Source organism: Athene noctua, chromosome 6, assembly GCF_965140245.1.
Source record: "Athene noctua chromosome 6, bAthNoc1.hap1.1, whole genome shotgun sequence".
Lineage (NCBI taxonomy): Eukaryota > Metazoa > Chordata > Aves > Strigiformes > Strigidae > Athene > Athene noctua.
Window position 1 is genome coordinate 11,436,963 of NC_134042.1, and position 14,394 is coordinate 11,451,356.

At 43.9% G+C, this 14,394-nt stretch overlaps 1 protein-coding gene across 1 annotated transcript in view; it reads right to left on the reverse strand.

The window, feature by feature from the left end:
- Positions 1-10,430: 10,430 nt before the first annotated feature.
- The window catches only part of RPAP1 (RNA polymerase II associated protein 1), a 41,900-nt gene continuing 37,936 nt past the window's right edge, over positions 10,431-14,394 (reverse strand). Inside the window, 4 exon segments of the mRNA XM_074909563.1 lie at positions 10,431-12,354; positions 13,112-13,168; positions 13,826-13,939; positions 13,941-14,003. Coding sequence (XP_074765664.1) covers positions 12,199-12,354; positions 13,112-13,168; positions 13,826-13,939; positions 13,941-14,003 — 390 coding nt within the window. The 3' untranslated portion in view covers positions 10,431-12,198.

Consider the following 14,394-nt stretch of genomic DNA (forward strand, 5'->3'; position numbering starts at 1 on the left):
TACAAACATACTTGTGCTGGTCTGCACATGTGTGCGCTTGCAGGGACAGTCACTGGGGAGTCAGTCATGGTGGCAGATGCGCCCTGTCAGGATCCTAAGGGCTCAGCAAGAACAGTCCCTGCAGTCAAGCTCTGTGCAAGGTCAGGGACTAAAGTTTGAAACTTAGCTTTGGATAAACAGTATATTTTAAAAGGTGAACGTTTGTTGAGGTGAGGTGGTGTCAACAGACCTTATTCAGGCTTCACAGCCTCACAGTCACTGGCAAGGCCGAAAGCTGTGAAGTCCCAAACTCCACAGAAGCAGCGAGGGGAACTTGTTCATGCTATCAGGAGAGGAAAAGAGGGAAAGACTTGCACAGGGATTACTCTCCCTCTGTCACATACTTGCAGTGAGACCTTGGGCAACTACCTTAAGCAGTCTGTGCTGTATTTTCCCATCTGTCAAACAGAAGAGAGAAACAGACTACTTCAAGCAGGCATCAGGCTGCTTAGTGCATTAGCATTTATAGACTGCTTTGAGATATACTGATGGGGAAAAACTACAAAAGCTTGGGGTGGGGAGGGGCAAGTTGAGGATCAAATTTTGAGGGATCAACTTTAAAGGTGTTCCTCAGGGTTCAATTCTAGGGCCAGCTCTGTTCAATATATTTATCAACAATCTGGGTTCAGGAGTTGGATGCACCATTAGCAAGTTTGCGGATGATACCAAACTGGGAGGTGCTGTTGACTCTCTCAAGGGAGAAGAGACCTTGCAGAGGGATCTAGATAAACTGGAGCATTAGGCTACAATTAATGAGATGAAATTTAAGATGGCAAAAATGCCAGATTCTGCACCTGGGACGGAGTAACACCAGGCACAAGTATAAACTGGGAGAGGAGTGGCTGGAGAGCAGCCCTGCAGAAGGGACCTGGGGGTGCTGGTGGGCAGCAGGCTCACTGGGACGCAGCCCTGTGCCCCGGCAGCCACGAGGACAAAGCGGCCCCTGGGGTGCGTCACACACAGTCAGTAGAACCCCCCGGTCCCCGGCGGGGATTATCCCGCTGGATTCAGCGGCGCGGCCTCCCCTGGAGCCCTGTGTGCAGGGCTGGGCCCCGCAATTCAAGAAGGGCCTCGAATGGCTCCAGAGGAGGGCAACAGAGCTGGTGAAAGGGCTGGAAGGAACGTCCTGTGAGGAGCCGCTAAGGACATTGGGCTTGTCTACCTGGGAGAAAAGGAGGCTGAGGGGCGGCCTCACGGCTCTCTACAGCCTCCTGAGGAGGGGAAGTGGAGAGGGAGGTGCTGAGCTCTTCTCCCTCAGATCCAGTGGTAGGACACACGGGAATGGTTCAAAGGTTTGGACTGGACACCAGGAACCATTTCTTTACCAAGAGGGTGGTCAAACCTTGGACAATGCCCTTAATACCATGCTTTAACTTGGTCAGCCCTGAAGTGGTCAGGCAGTTGGACTAGATGATCATTTTAGGTCCCTAGCAACTGAAATAGTCTTTTCTAAACAGCAGAGTGCACAGGCAACAAAAAGCATGAAGAAAGCCTTTCAAGTTTGCTGTGCCAGCTCAGAGCTCTGGGGCAAAAAATTTCCTCTAGACAAGTTCGCCTTGCTTACTTACCTTCCCCAGATGATTCAGAAACTCTAACTGATGTACAATACCACAGGTGATATTTTCATTTTTTGTACTTGGCCTCCTTCTCCACTCACCTCTTTGGAAAGGACTGATTTGCTCCTACGTTTCACTACAAGCTCACGCATCCATTTTCACTGCTGATGCCAACCAAGTCCCTCAAACAAAGCTGTTGCGTTTGACCTTCAGTGTCCATGAGTCAAACACTACGGTGTGACCAACTCAGTCTGCCATTCACAGGCACATCAGTGATGAGGTTAGCCAGACTGCCAGCCAACCATATGACTGCAGCATCCTAAATAGCTTCCAAATCGAATCAAGGGTAATAATATATTGGTGACTTGAGAGAGAAAAGCCTTTTGTCTCCGAACAAATTTATTTCTCTCTGAAATTAAGACCTTCTGATTTCCATTTCACCTCCTCTGCTGCTGCTGAAACGAAGCTGTTAAAAGCACAGATGACGCGCAGCAATGTCCTCTTTGGGCTAAACAAAACTTCATAATAAACAGACTTGACACAGCTTGTTCCTTGGACACCCTGGAATAGGAGAGCATTTGTCCATTTTCTCCCATGTCAGATAACATCTGGCTTGGTGGGGGAGATCTTACTGCAGACACACATTTCCTTGCTGCAGGCTAAACAGGCCCTTGACAGGAACAACATGAATACACACTTTTGTGCTATCAAACAACACAACAGTGACTGTGCTTGTGTGGGCATCATAGAAATCATATGGCCACATATGAATGTGAATGCAAGGGGGTGGAAGTCAAATGGCCACACCGTATAAACAATGCTTTTGTGAGCTGGGTCCATACTCTATACCTCTACTATAAAGAAAAACACTTGCTAAGTTGTATATAATACACTAAGAATAGTTGAGAGAGAGAACTTCTAAGTTCTTCACACATGCCTTTTCAGACTAGAGTTACTGTACCAGAAAGATTTTGCTCATACGATTCCTAGAGGTTAACATACATACACATGCACACACAAAACAGTTAACTGTGAAATGCTTAAAGCAGGACTGGTATGGTATCCACACCTGCTGCATTTATGCAGTTTGTTATGGCTGCAGTTTTACAGTAAGAGGTAACGAGGGGCCTTACCAAGAGGTGACCATGTAGATAGCAAGATGAGCTCACCCAGAAAAAGCATTGGGAACTAGATACCCTCCTGAGTAACCCAGGAATTAACTGATTTTCAGGCCTAGATCAGTAAGCAGTTCTGTGCATAGCAGCAAACGACAGACACACAAACTGGAAAATAATCTTTGCAGTCTCGCTGTGGCCTGCTGTGAAAAGGGAAAAACAAATAAAAAAATACATCATAACAAAAACTTGTTAGAAACCTCCTCAGGCAAGGAATATGGCAAGGACTAAAAGCTTTGATGGCATTTAGACTTCTGGCTACACAAATCTCTTCTAAAATAAAGCAGTCTCTCGAATAGATAGTCAGATCACAGAATGACAGATCAGTAGTTATAAGTTCATGATCTTTCAGATGAGACATAAAACTGTGTCCTGACCTTGTGTGATCATTAAAGATCTCATAACGCTTTTTGCAAAAAGAGGGTTGTTAATCCCACTGGTCTGGAAACAATCCAATTTCAGTAACTACCTAAATCAATCTTCCGGATTCATCTAAATACAGGAGTCTGTTCTCCAGACTAAAAGAGCGTGTGGCATTTCTGTGTGCTGCAATACTTGACTAAAAGAGTCCTCCCTATCTCAGCATTAGGTGAAGCAATCTCTGTATATGCACTCGCTGCCACTCCTACAAGGGGGTTAGGAACTTAGAGATGCACAGTGCAATCAATGGATAATAAACTTATTACAGTGTTCAACATGGTTCGGTTTTCATTAAACCCTTTCCACACTAGAGCAGTTAGAAATTAGCGCTTCCCAAACTTTTGAGTGCTAAGAGATAAACTACAAATGCAGAAGAGTAGAATGCTTATGCCTTTGCCACTGAATAAGCCTACTGGGTAACATTCAAATAGAGACAGGGACAAGACCAGGACAGTTGGATATTGCCTGAATTATGGCTGCTGAACACATCCATGGTCAGCAGGCGAAACTATAAGTGGTCCAAACCAGTCAATTTTCAAAACATAAGGATAGGCCTCTTTGATAGGCATTAAAGGAAAACACACAGGTTCATCCTAAGCACAACTTCCAGCTTCCACCCAGGATGACTCATCAGCACACTTCTTTTTCAAAACTTCTTTACAAATAGCATCACCAGGTGTCCCAAAACTCCTGGGGGTTCATTCAGTATGGAAATCTGCAGGAGTGGACGAGAGAGCAGACAAAACCAAACCATGGAAGCATCAATCATGCTATTCAGTAAGGAGTTAGTCTCCCAATGTAGTTAGTAATTATCTCTTAGAGGAATAAAGCAGCAATAAAATCCTAAAGGCACACACAGCTTGAGCTACAGAAGACGTGAGACACGGACATAATAAAATAGTGTGGCATTTTTTCTCTAATAAAAATGTAAGAGGACAATCACATCTGTCAAAAGAAAGATTAAGCTTTGAGAGACATAGTGTTTTAACACAAGCATGCGCACTCACACTTAAGAAGGCACCTGAGTCAGGGTGTGCAAAGGCTGATTTTGAATTCAGCTCTCCACAACTATCTGTCAAGGCAAGTATGTTATTATTTTGCAGCCAGATGAAAAGGAAAGCTCATTATCACAGAAACACTCAATTATGGTTACTTACAGCATTTCCCTCTTGTGATCCTTTGGCATTACTAAACAGAGGCTGCGATTCTATTCCCATTAAAATCTAAGAATAGATTCCCTGGGGAAAAGATCAAGGCTAATCTGCGTATTATTTCAGAGATGTTCTCACCGGCATCTTCCCAAAACAGAACATCCAAGTTTTCTTCACCAGGAAAGCCTCCTAGGTTACCACTTTCCTGGTCTTGACAATCCATTTACCTCAGCAGTCTCACTACCAAACCAAAAGCCAAACACGGCTTACGAAAAAGGATCCAAGAACAGTTGTTTCTTGTGGTGAAGCTTGTTTCTTTGATGAGCCTGCTTAGTTTCTTGTGGTGAAGCTTGTTTCTTTGATGAGCCTGCTTAATATGAGCACGTGACAGCTTTTTTAACGCCTGCAACTTCCTGGTAAACGTTGCACACTGATGCACAACCCCAGTAGGACTCTCATGCTCACTCTTTCCTGTTCCTCTCACACTGGGAACAAAGCTGGCAAATCACAAAGGCACCAGTGAAGTTTAGAGTACAGTATACAGTAAGGAGACTGTGGGAACATTTTCCAGTTACCAATTTAGTACAGTTTGTTGGAAGAGTATGCAGTTACCAAAAAAGAAGCCCGAACTAAAACCACAAACTACATTTATCATACCGTAAGAACCTCTTTCCTGTAACAATTAATTCTTCATAAATAGTCCGTTGAGGATGAACCAGAAAATTCTGTACAATTTTGACACTGTCACATTTAAGTTCACTGTAGCATGAAAATTGGAAACATCAGAAAACTGGGAAAACCTTTCACATTTGAACAGCTGCTAGCTCAGTAATTGGGGTCTCCCACATCATGAGAGATTACCCTAATCTCCGGCTATCAGTATTTCTGGGGTGCATCATATTTTCTCTCTAATTTAGACCAGAAATTGCATTCTGGAAAACGTTCCTGGCAAGGGTTTACTATGTCTATAAAATTGTATATTCTGTTTAAATAAAGGCCAAGAATTCCATGCTAGCTGTAGGCTTATTGCTTCTTTCTTCCATCTGCAGCTAGCTATAGGAATTACCAAAACAAATAGCTACAGAAAGCAGTAAGCAAAGATTGCTGGTTCAAAGGGAAAGTTAGGTTGTAAAAGTTAGTTTCTTAATCTCAAGAGTATCCTGGTAGCAGAAGAGACTCACACAAGGACAGACACAATTTACAGCCCCTAGGACAATGCTGTCAATTACATCGTAATTCTAGAGGTAGAGCAGCTCTGCAAAATGCACACGGGCACACCTGCTAACTTCTCCAGCAGTGCAATGCTTGGCCATCCTGGCACCAGCACACGCTGAGAGTGAACCCTGAACCCATTTCACTTGTGGTGCATGGGTGTAGTCATTCAGAGTCACTGCTGAATATAAATACTCGAAGTTCTGCATCCTATTTTTAACTTGCAAATTGTACTGATACAAAAAATATAAGCCCCCCTCCCCAACAATTATTTGAACTTCAGAGATGTCTATAAAATACAAAACTTGCTGATAAGAGCTCATTGCAAAGAAGCATGGTCAGCAAGCCCACGCTCTCCTCCATAAATATTTTAAATGTTCACAAAACGGTACCAAAGAGAGAGAAAGACACTAAAAAATGTATTTTACATTCCCTTTCCTCCCACTCCTTTTAACAGTGGACAGACAGAAGGAGAGCAATGGCAGCTCCTGCCCAAATAATTTAATCGATCCAAACCTGATCAATCTTACAGCAGACAGTACCAAGAGGAACAAAAATGAGCCACCATCTGTGGCGTCTTCTGGGTGGCAGCACAAGTAACATTTTGTGAGTGAGCTGACACTCATGTCAGAGACAAGAGACGCATGATGCTTTAGCAGAAACTTTTGTATCATTCTAAATTTATTTCTGATAATCTATATTGAAAGAAATATTGATGCTAGGAGTAGCAGGCTGCTTTTTTGTGAAGGATGCTAACACCATACATTCACAGTTGCACAGCACACTTACGTAGCTGTCATTGTACCCTCGTGGTGCAACACAAACCAATGCCCCTCTGAAACTACAATTCACTACTGGCAACACAATACCTGAAGTTCATTCAGAGCTCTTTGCCCTTCCTGCTGCTCTGAAGAGATCAAAGAGCCACCCTGAACGTGCAGTGTGAAGGAAGCTGCTAAAAGCCCACACACACTGAGGAAGCCAGGAATATTATTTTGGAGACATGCTCATTCATTTTGTGAGGTAAAAATTTACAGTAGCGGAAGCAATAACAGTGAAGAAAAGTCACTTGATACACAAGCGCCAGTCTTCCTTTCAGCAGACAGATCCAATAGATTAATTGCTAAAGTGCCGTCAAATATCTGACAGATCAGACCCAAATGGCATGGTGTGCTCACACCACCTACGCAGCAGGCAATCTGAGTCTTAAAAGTAAAGTTACAGCCTTCTTTGCCATAAGGTTTCCAAATGGGCATGTCGCGCAATTATTTATGGACATCTGCCCAGACCTTCAGATGAACACCCCAAGAGACACGAGCTTCCACCTCAAACTCAGTGGCGGCATCTCAGTTCTCCAGTTTAACTATTGAATTACTGATCACTTCTGCAGACAGCCAAAAGGGTGAGAAAAGCTGACAGAGAAGAATTAGAAGTTACCATGGTGGAGGAAAACTCAAAATAGAAAGGCAGAGATGGGGAGGGAAGGAGAGGCTAGTGAAGGGCTACAGGGACATGGAAGAAAACACGAGGGGAGTACTAAGGGAGTGGGATGCTGTGGAGAGAGAGAGGGAACCACAAACCTCACCTCGAGACCCAGGAACCCAGCACTCAAAAGCTGAGCCACCCTCTGCATTCACTGGCTCTCTCAATCTTTCCATCCATCCCTTCCCAGGACAGTCACTATGGTTGGGGAGCGAGGACGTGCTGTGGTGGCACCTCCAGCACTCGCTTTCCCGCTGTCCCCTCTGTTACCGCCAGGACTGGGCTTCTCCTGCCTCCCACCTCCACACTAAGTGGCTGGAGGAGCCCAGGGCTTGACAGAGCCCCCTCAGCACGCCCCAGTGTCCCCTAAACCACCCCAGAGGCAGGACAAGCACAAGGCTGAGGCCTCAGGCAACCGTCCCTCCTCTGAGGGAAGCGTGAGGCAACCACCAGCGTAGCCCCAAAACCACAGCAACCCCCTCCGCCACGCAAAAGCCTCAACCCAACGAAACACGTGGTTTAACGCTGCCAACCTGGTCTGTGGCCTTGAAAGCCCCTGCCTGCAACCTGGCACTCTGGAAAAGCAGGTAAAATGGATGGAAGGGCTGTTGCTGGCCCCTCCACAAGCTCTCTGAGGGACGGTGCTGGACCCAGGTGTTCCTTGTTATCTACCCAGCCCCACAGCTGCCGCCCCTCAGGACGGGCTCCCAGCACACAGACTGTTCCAGGAAACTTTCTTCCAGCCTTAGCAATCGACTAACACACCAACCTCAGGTTTTAACATACACTGTCACACACATGGCTGTGCTTTGACACGGGTAGTATTTCTAGGTCGGGGTTGAATTGGAGCTCTTCATGCTCTTCTTGGCCTGGGGCTGGCCAGAAATCCACATAGAGCATTTTTGCAAGAGCAAGAGAATCAAGATTACCACAACAAACAAGGAGGGAGGGCACAGTGGCCATTTTACTCGTGTACAATCACCACTCATCACACAATGCACCAGCAGTTCTGAGAGCATGTCTTCACTGTGTGTTCTCCATTCAAAGGGAGAAAGAAAGCCAGTTTTTAAAAACTAGGGCAAAGGCCAGTGAATTACCAAAAGTTATTTATACAAGGGACATCAGAGGACCAGCTTTGTGAACGGCGAACTTATATGAGCTTCTGTAAGATGAAAGAAAACATGTTTTGCCCCCAAACTTGATTATCAGCTGGAGGCAGCACTACTTCATTGATGAGAGATTTCCAAGGAGAACTTTGCAGAACTAGGAAGGAGCAAAAGCGAGGATTAACACGCATTTCTGCTCTATGTTGTCTGACACCAAAAGAAACCCATTTGTCTGACCTGTAGTATATTTATATACCCACATCTTATGGCTTGTTCTAGCTATCCATGACTTCATCAGTAAAAGGTGTTTAGGGTTTGTCTGATATTAAGTGGCCAGACAGAATGCATTAGTCTAGAAATGGATTATTAAATTCTGCTGTCAAACTGAAGTAGTCAATAAATACAGTGGAATGCAAGTGCTTTAATCATATACTGCTTCATGTGTACTTTACTGTTAAGAAGTTCCCATACTGTAGGATTTCAGTCCTATTTTGATTTCTTCCTTGCCTAATTCTTTACTTTCTTCTGTCAGGCTTTGCCCTACCTCAGGGTGTAGTACAGCCAGCTACTGAGTTGCCTACATCTTTGGGAACTGCCCCTGCTCAGAAAAGTGGGCCAAGTCACCACATAAAGATCCAAAACCCAGGGAATTCAAACCACTCACATAGTCAAAGCATCACAAATCATCTCTGTTTCTTTTAGGTACAAAAGGACATGCTTCCAGGGCAATGGGAAGACTCCTTTCAAAATGCAAAGAAAGATTCTGTAAAATGCAGAAAACTGCTGCCATTAAAGTTATAGGATGCAAAACTGTGACAGTCCCATCATCTAACCTGCCAACTCAACAGTAATACTAGAAGTATTATCTTCAACTCACCTTCAGTCCAATCAACCAATTCTTTTTAAAAACACATTGTTGCTGCCTTCCAGCACAGCCCCTGCTGAATTTATTGCAATACCGATTCCCACTGTTCCTACACAGGATAACGTCAGTAACTTGGATGAAACCAAAAGGACCAGAAGATTATTTTTTTTTTTTTTTCTTGCTAAGAATTAAAGTACAGAATCTGTGGGAGTTTTTTATTTGGTTGTTGGTAGGTTGGTTGTCTTCTGATCAGTTATCAAGCAACATATGCGGTTCTGAGTTAGAGCCACTTCAATCCTATAAACCTATTTGTGGGTCTTATTTCAGCAGAATTATTTTCTTCTCAAGAAATCTTAAGCTTTTGATACACAGTTAAGAAGTATCATCAACTTTTGGGACTGTTTTAATTGTATTCATCTCTCATTCTAATCAGGATTAAACTGCATTAACAGAACTAGCACATTGTGGTCCTGCTGCAGACTGCATTAAGTTTTAAGCTTCCATTCACTCTATGAGGATTTTTCCAAAATGCTCCTGCTGGTAAAACACTGAACGATTCTTAGCAACCAGTCACATCAAAAAATATTTAACTCTCCACACTTCCTCCAAAAATATATGCAAAGATAAAAAATGCAGAAAATTCAAACCAGGTTTAAAGTTTGGTTGTTTCTTGGTGTTTTTTAAGTCCCAATGATGCTGAGCACAGAAAGACTGCATTTAAACTAGATAAAGCAATGCCCTCTAGTGTTCTGCAGAGAAATCTGGCAGAAGGCTTTCCAAAGCCTTAAAAAAAAATTGAAGATGGTATAGCAATCCTAAACTCAAGTGACAGCCACGTTTTGAAAGCTTACAGCTCACATGCAGCTTCCTTAGGATGTTGTGCACACAACAGTGACCTGCAGAATTATTTGGGATCCCTTCCTTTCCTTCCCTCCGTTGCTGATGCTTGCATCAGAATTTCATGTCAAGAGATGTAGGTATTTTCTGAGCACACACTGATGGCTTAAGGAACATTTGGGAACAAGAGGGGCTTTTGAGAATCAGGCAAAAGCCTGATCCTTTCCTTCCCAGAGTTCACAAAATAAATGAAATCCACCTCCTCTCTCATCACCTACAAATGCCATCTGCAGACAGTTCTATTTACAGTCTTCCCACCTGTGGCACATGACAAATCACATAATATCCACCCTGCACCCTCCCTAAGCACACACAGCATTTGCTACCCTGTGTTACTGACCCACCACACAAGCAGGATGATGCCTTTGGCTTGAAGAGCTCTCCTACAGAGCTCCAAAGATTAGTGGATTTCCTCACAGCAGTTGCATTCCCAAGGTGTTGATAAATTACAAACAGAACTACACAAACTCAAGAAAGATTTAAATAAAGGAGAGCATTCTCATAGTTCAAAAAAACCCCTGCAGAGCTACCAAAAAATATTTATTTACATCCTGTACACATTACAAAACTCAACTTTGCATCACACAAAGGACTGGAAGAGTTTTTATAACTGGAGGTCTGAAAAGCAAAAGGCAAAGTCCTTGATGAAGGCTGCTCTTAAATGGGCAGCTAGGAGTCCTTAAATTTTACCATCCATTGATCCTGAAAGGCAACTGCTGGGCTCTCACCATTAGACAGAATAGAAACTTGAATGCCTTTGATTAAACGTTCAATCACATCAAGTACTTTAAAAATAATTAACAACGAAAACCCCCATGTTGACTACGGTGCTTTTCTTTATGTGCCATTGATCTGCAGCACAGAGAAACCACAGATCAAGAGCTGCAATTGGGGGTGGTGGCGGGTGGTGTGGAGATTAAAATGAAAGATCAGTTCTGCCCATGTCCTAGCTGAAATAAGGGGGGAAAAGATGAAACAGTATGTTTTCTGGCAACCTAAGGGAGACTGGTACATTTAGAAAACTGCCAATGCAAAGACAGCACTTCAGCCATAAAGTTGCTAGCTAGACTTTGCTTCTTGTCTGGAACAATTTCAACAATTACAAGCTGGCCTATTAACGGTGTTTCACACTCTTATTAGGACATTCACTGAAGAAAGGTTAATACAGGAACGATTTCTTTAGAGGGAAGCTAGCTTGGCCTGTTTCACAGGGAGAGAGAAGCTTAGGTCTTCAGGCTAGGCTGCAACTGTAGTTCTGCAGAAATTATTGGCTATAAATGAAATACCCAGTGAGAACACACCTAGGGTAAACTCTGGACTTGACCTGGCTCTTGTGATGAGCCTTTTAGGGCACTGTATTTGTAGCCCTTCTTGTCTGAGGCTGCGATATAGAATTTGGATGTAGAAGTGGGATCAAGTTAGTAATTTTTAAAATTAGGTTTAAGCTTAGGAACTTCACTTTAAAATTTAAATTGCATTCCTCTCTTCTCAGAGGGCAACCAATATTTTTTCTAGTTAAACAAGCAGACACGTTTTTCTCTAATGGGGAATGGTTACTGCCAAGCATCCTGCCCCGCAAAGAAATTACTTTTGATCTTGTTATGCACGTAACCAAATCAAGGGAGAAAATAAAGCAGTTTAAAGACTATCCAAGAAACAACCAAGGGAGGATATCCAGTGTTTGTACCACTGCACTGGGAACTATTTTCCCTTAGAGGTCTGACACAATACATTTGTGTGACTGATTGTGTGCACAGAACGCTGTCCTAGAGAAACTATTTGTATATATATTTTTTAAAAAGCAGCTCTCAGGATCAGCTTCTTCCCCGTGTACTTTCATTTTGTTTGCAGGGGACAGTGTGGGGAAAAGACCATTCAAAATTCCAGGTACAAAAAAAAGCAAGGGAAAGATCAGGGGAAGAAAGACTTAATCTTCAGAACACACAGGCTCCAGTCTGACTGAACAAAATAGCTTTTCCACTTCCTTCAGTTTATTCAACAGTCTAGTGCCTTTCAGACACATTCTCACCTCCAGGGAGAAGCAGAACCACCTGAAAGGGAATGGAGGAAAATGCTCCAGCATTCACAGAGAGGCCACACACTCATACTGTCATATCTTGAGATGTGTAGTTCCATGGGGCAGGGAGCGTTCTACTAGTGCTTCACTTCGCAAAGATGCCAAGAGTGTCCAGGTAAGACACTGAAACGGTCTGGAGTGCCTGTAGTTTCATCAGTGAAGCATAAACTGGGCTCTTCCATTCTCCACCTTGGCCCTCCTCTCACACAAGTGTTTCGCTATGAGACTAGTGCTGGTGCGTTCTCCTTATTTTCTTTCTGTGTGACCATCTGCAGGTACTTCAGTCGCACGGGAGGGAGCTGCTCATAAAGGTCAAACCCCAAAGGGCTCTCTGCATTCAGCAGTCTGTAGTAGAGTAGGTGCTTTTTCAAGGTCTGAAGAAAGAAACAGCAGCCATTAAGCATGTCTGAAAAGAATCTAATCTGTTCCACCCTGTCTCCAACACAACATACTGATCTGTCAGTACAATTCCATTATGCCCAACATATTTAATTGCATCATCTTCAACAGAAGAGCTACAAAAGGTGACTTCCTTCTAAGAAAATTTACTTTTGATTTGCATGAAATTTCCTCTTCTAAGCACGACTCCACCACCTCAACAAGCCATCAGAATGACTTCTTGCCAGAAGCCCAAATGGGGTTTTGAATGGGATCTAAGAATTTATGCTGGACACTAAAAAGGGCCAAATGACCCAGCTCTGGCACACACGTGGTAGGCTTTGGCAAGCTCCCTGAGGAAAAGAGAAACCTTGCGTCTGTTTTGTTCTTTTCAGGGGAAGCATCCAACTAAGAGTTAAGGGATATCACACTGCTGGCCACCTATTCATAGTTGTGCTAGCATCATCCCTCTAGGACCTCTCACTATCCAGATATAATGCTGCCTGGGCAAGAGGCATGGAAATATAGTACAGGAGATTCATCTAGGTTCCAATGGGCTCAGTGGTTTGAGCTCAGCTACAAGCACTGGATTACACTATTTATAGCCATCGCAGGTCAAAATCCTGCTGCTAATCCCCTCTCATTCTCAAATTAGCAAGGTAAAACACAAATTTCAAAAGCCAAAGGTAAGTAAGAGTACCGTGTCTGAAAAACTTAAGTCCCAGTGGCACAACTGAACGTTACAGATCCTACCTCATCCACCAACAGCCACGTCTTCCGCAGCATGCTTTTCCGAGCAGCATCAGTCTCCTGGGAACAAAACACATACTTTGCTTAGTATGGTGCAATGCTACCTTTGCCATGGGCATACAGCACTCCAGAAGGATGCTTTGCTCATTATGATGATACTCCAAAGAGCACCTTGTTCCAGCAGAAAGGGCTTGAGATGCTATCACTTGGATCCTGCCTCTCTCCTTCCCCTGACTTGAAACTCAGGTGACTTCTCAAATTTAAGGTGGAATGTAGATCAGAGGTAAAATGTTAGCACAAGTAATCATTGCTAGAGGCCCCAAGGCCATGGAAGGCTTCTGCTTGGTTATTTAAGCAAACTGAAAGCAAAAAGTACTCTGCACCTTAAGATTGCCCCAGGCAGAGACTAAACTTATTACACACTCCCTGTGCTTGATCAGCTCCCTCATCCTCTCCGCTTCATTCTTCCCCTGCCATACCATAGCCCATGCAGTTAACAACTTTGAAGGTTTATGTAGGATGGGCTACCATTAATGCAAGTGCTTCAGGGCATAATGTACATTCTCAAAAAGCTGACCAGTCCTCAAAACACTTGCTTACAATCTTTGTTTTCAAGCCCAGGGTCAGTGATTCACCACAAGCCACACTGCACCCTTGGAAAGAGCAAATGCAAAGCCCAAAGCTTCCAGCCCTGAGGCTCTGCTACCCATTACCTACCTGTGTCGTGCTGTCTTGGGAGAAAATAAAGCTGTTCACATGAGCCACAGCCACCACGTAAAGAACAGGGCACCAGGTGTGGCGCAGGGCACCAGTGACCAGTGTTCGGAAGTAGGAGTCGCAGGAGGTTCAGATTATCCTCAGGAGGGGAAGTGTACCGCTCGAGAGGCACAGGAAACTGCAATAACCCACCCAGAAGCAACATTACAATTTTTGTCAGGGTCTAAGTAGTGAGGGGAAGTTCATGAATTCAAGGTGCCCTTCCTCAGCTGTTCATACATGCACTCCTGCATAACATAAATGTACCTCAGTGGCACGACCCCCATTTGGGAGCCGAGCTGTTACTGCCCACACTAATGCGATGTGCCTTTGACAAAGCATCCTCAAGACCTCTTCAGCTTATGGAGAGATGTTTTACTGGTTAAATCACTGCAGTTGCTTTTTGGCACAGGTAAGAACAGTGGTTTCCAAGTGAGGAGACAGAGTACTTCCAACTGTACCACATCCCCCTAATGTAGCAGAGAAGCTTACACTGACCTATGCATTTAGCCAGAAAAGCAAAGCAGGTA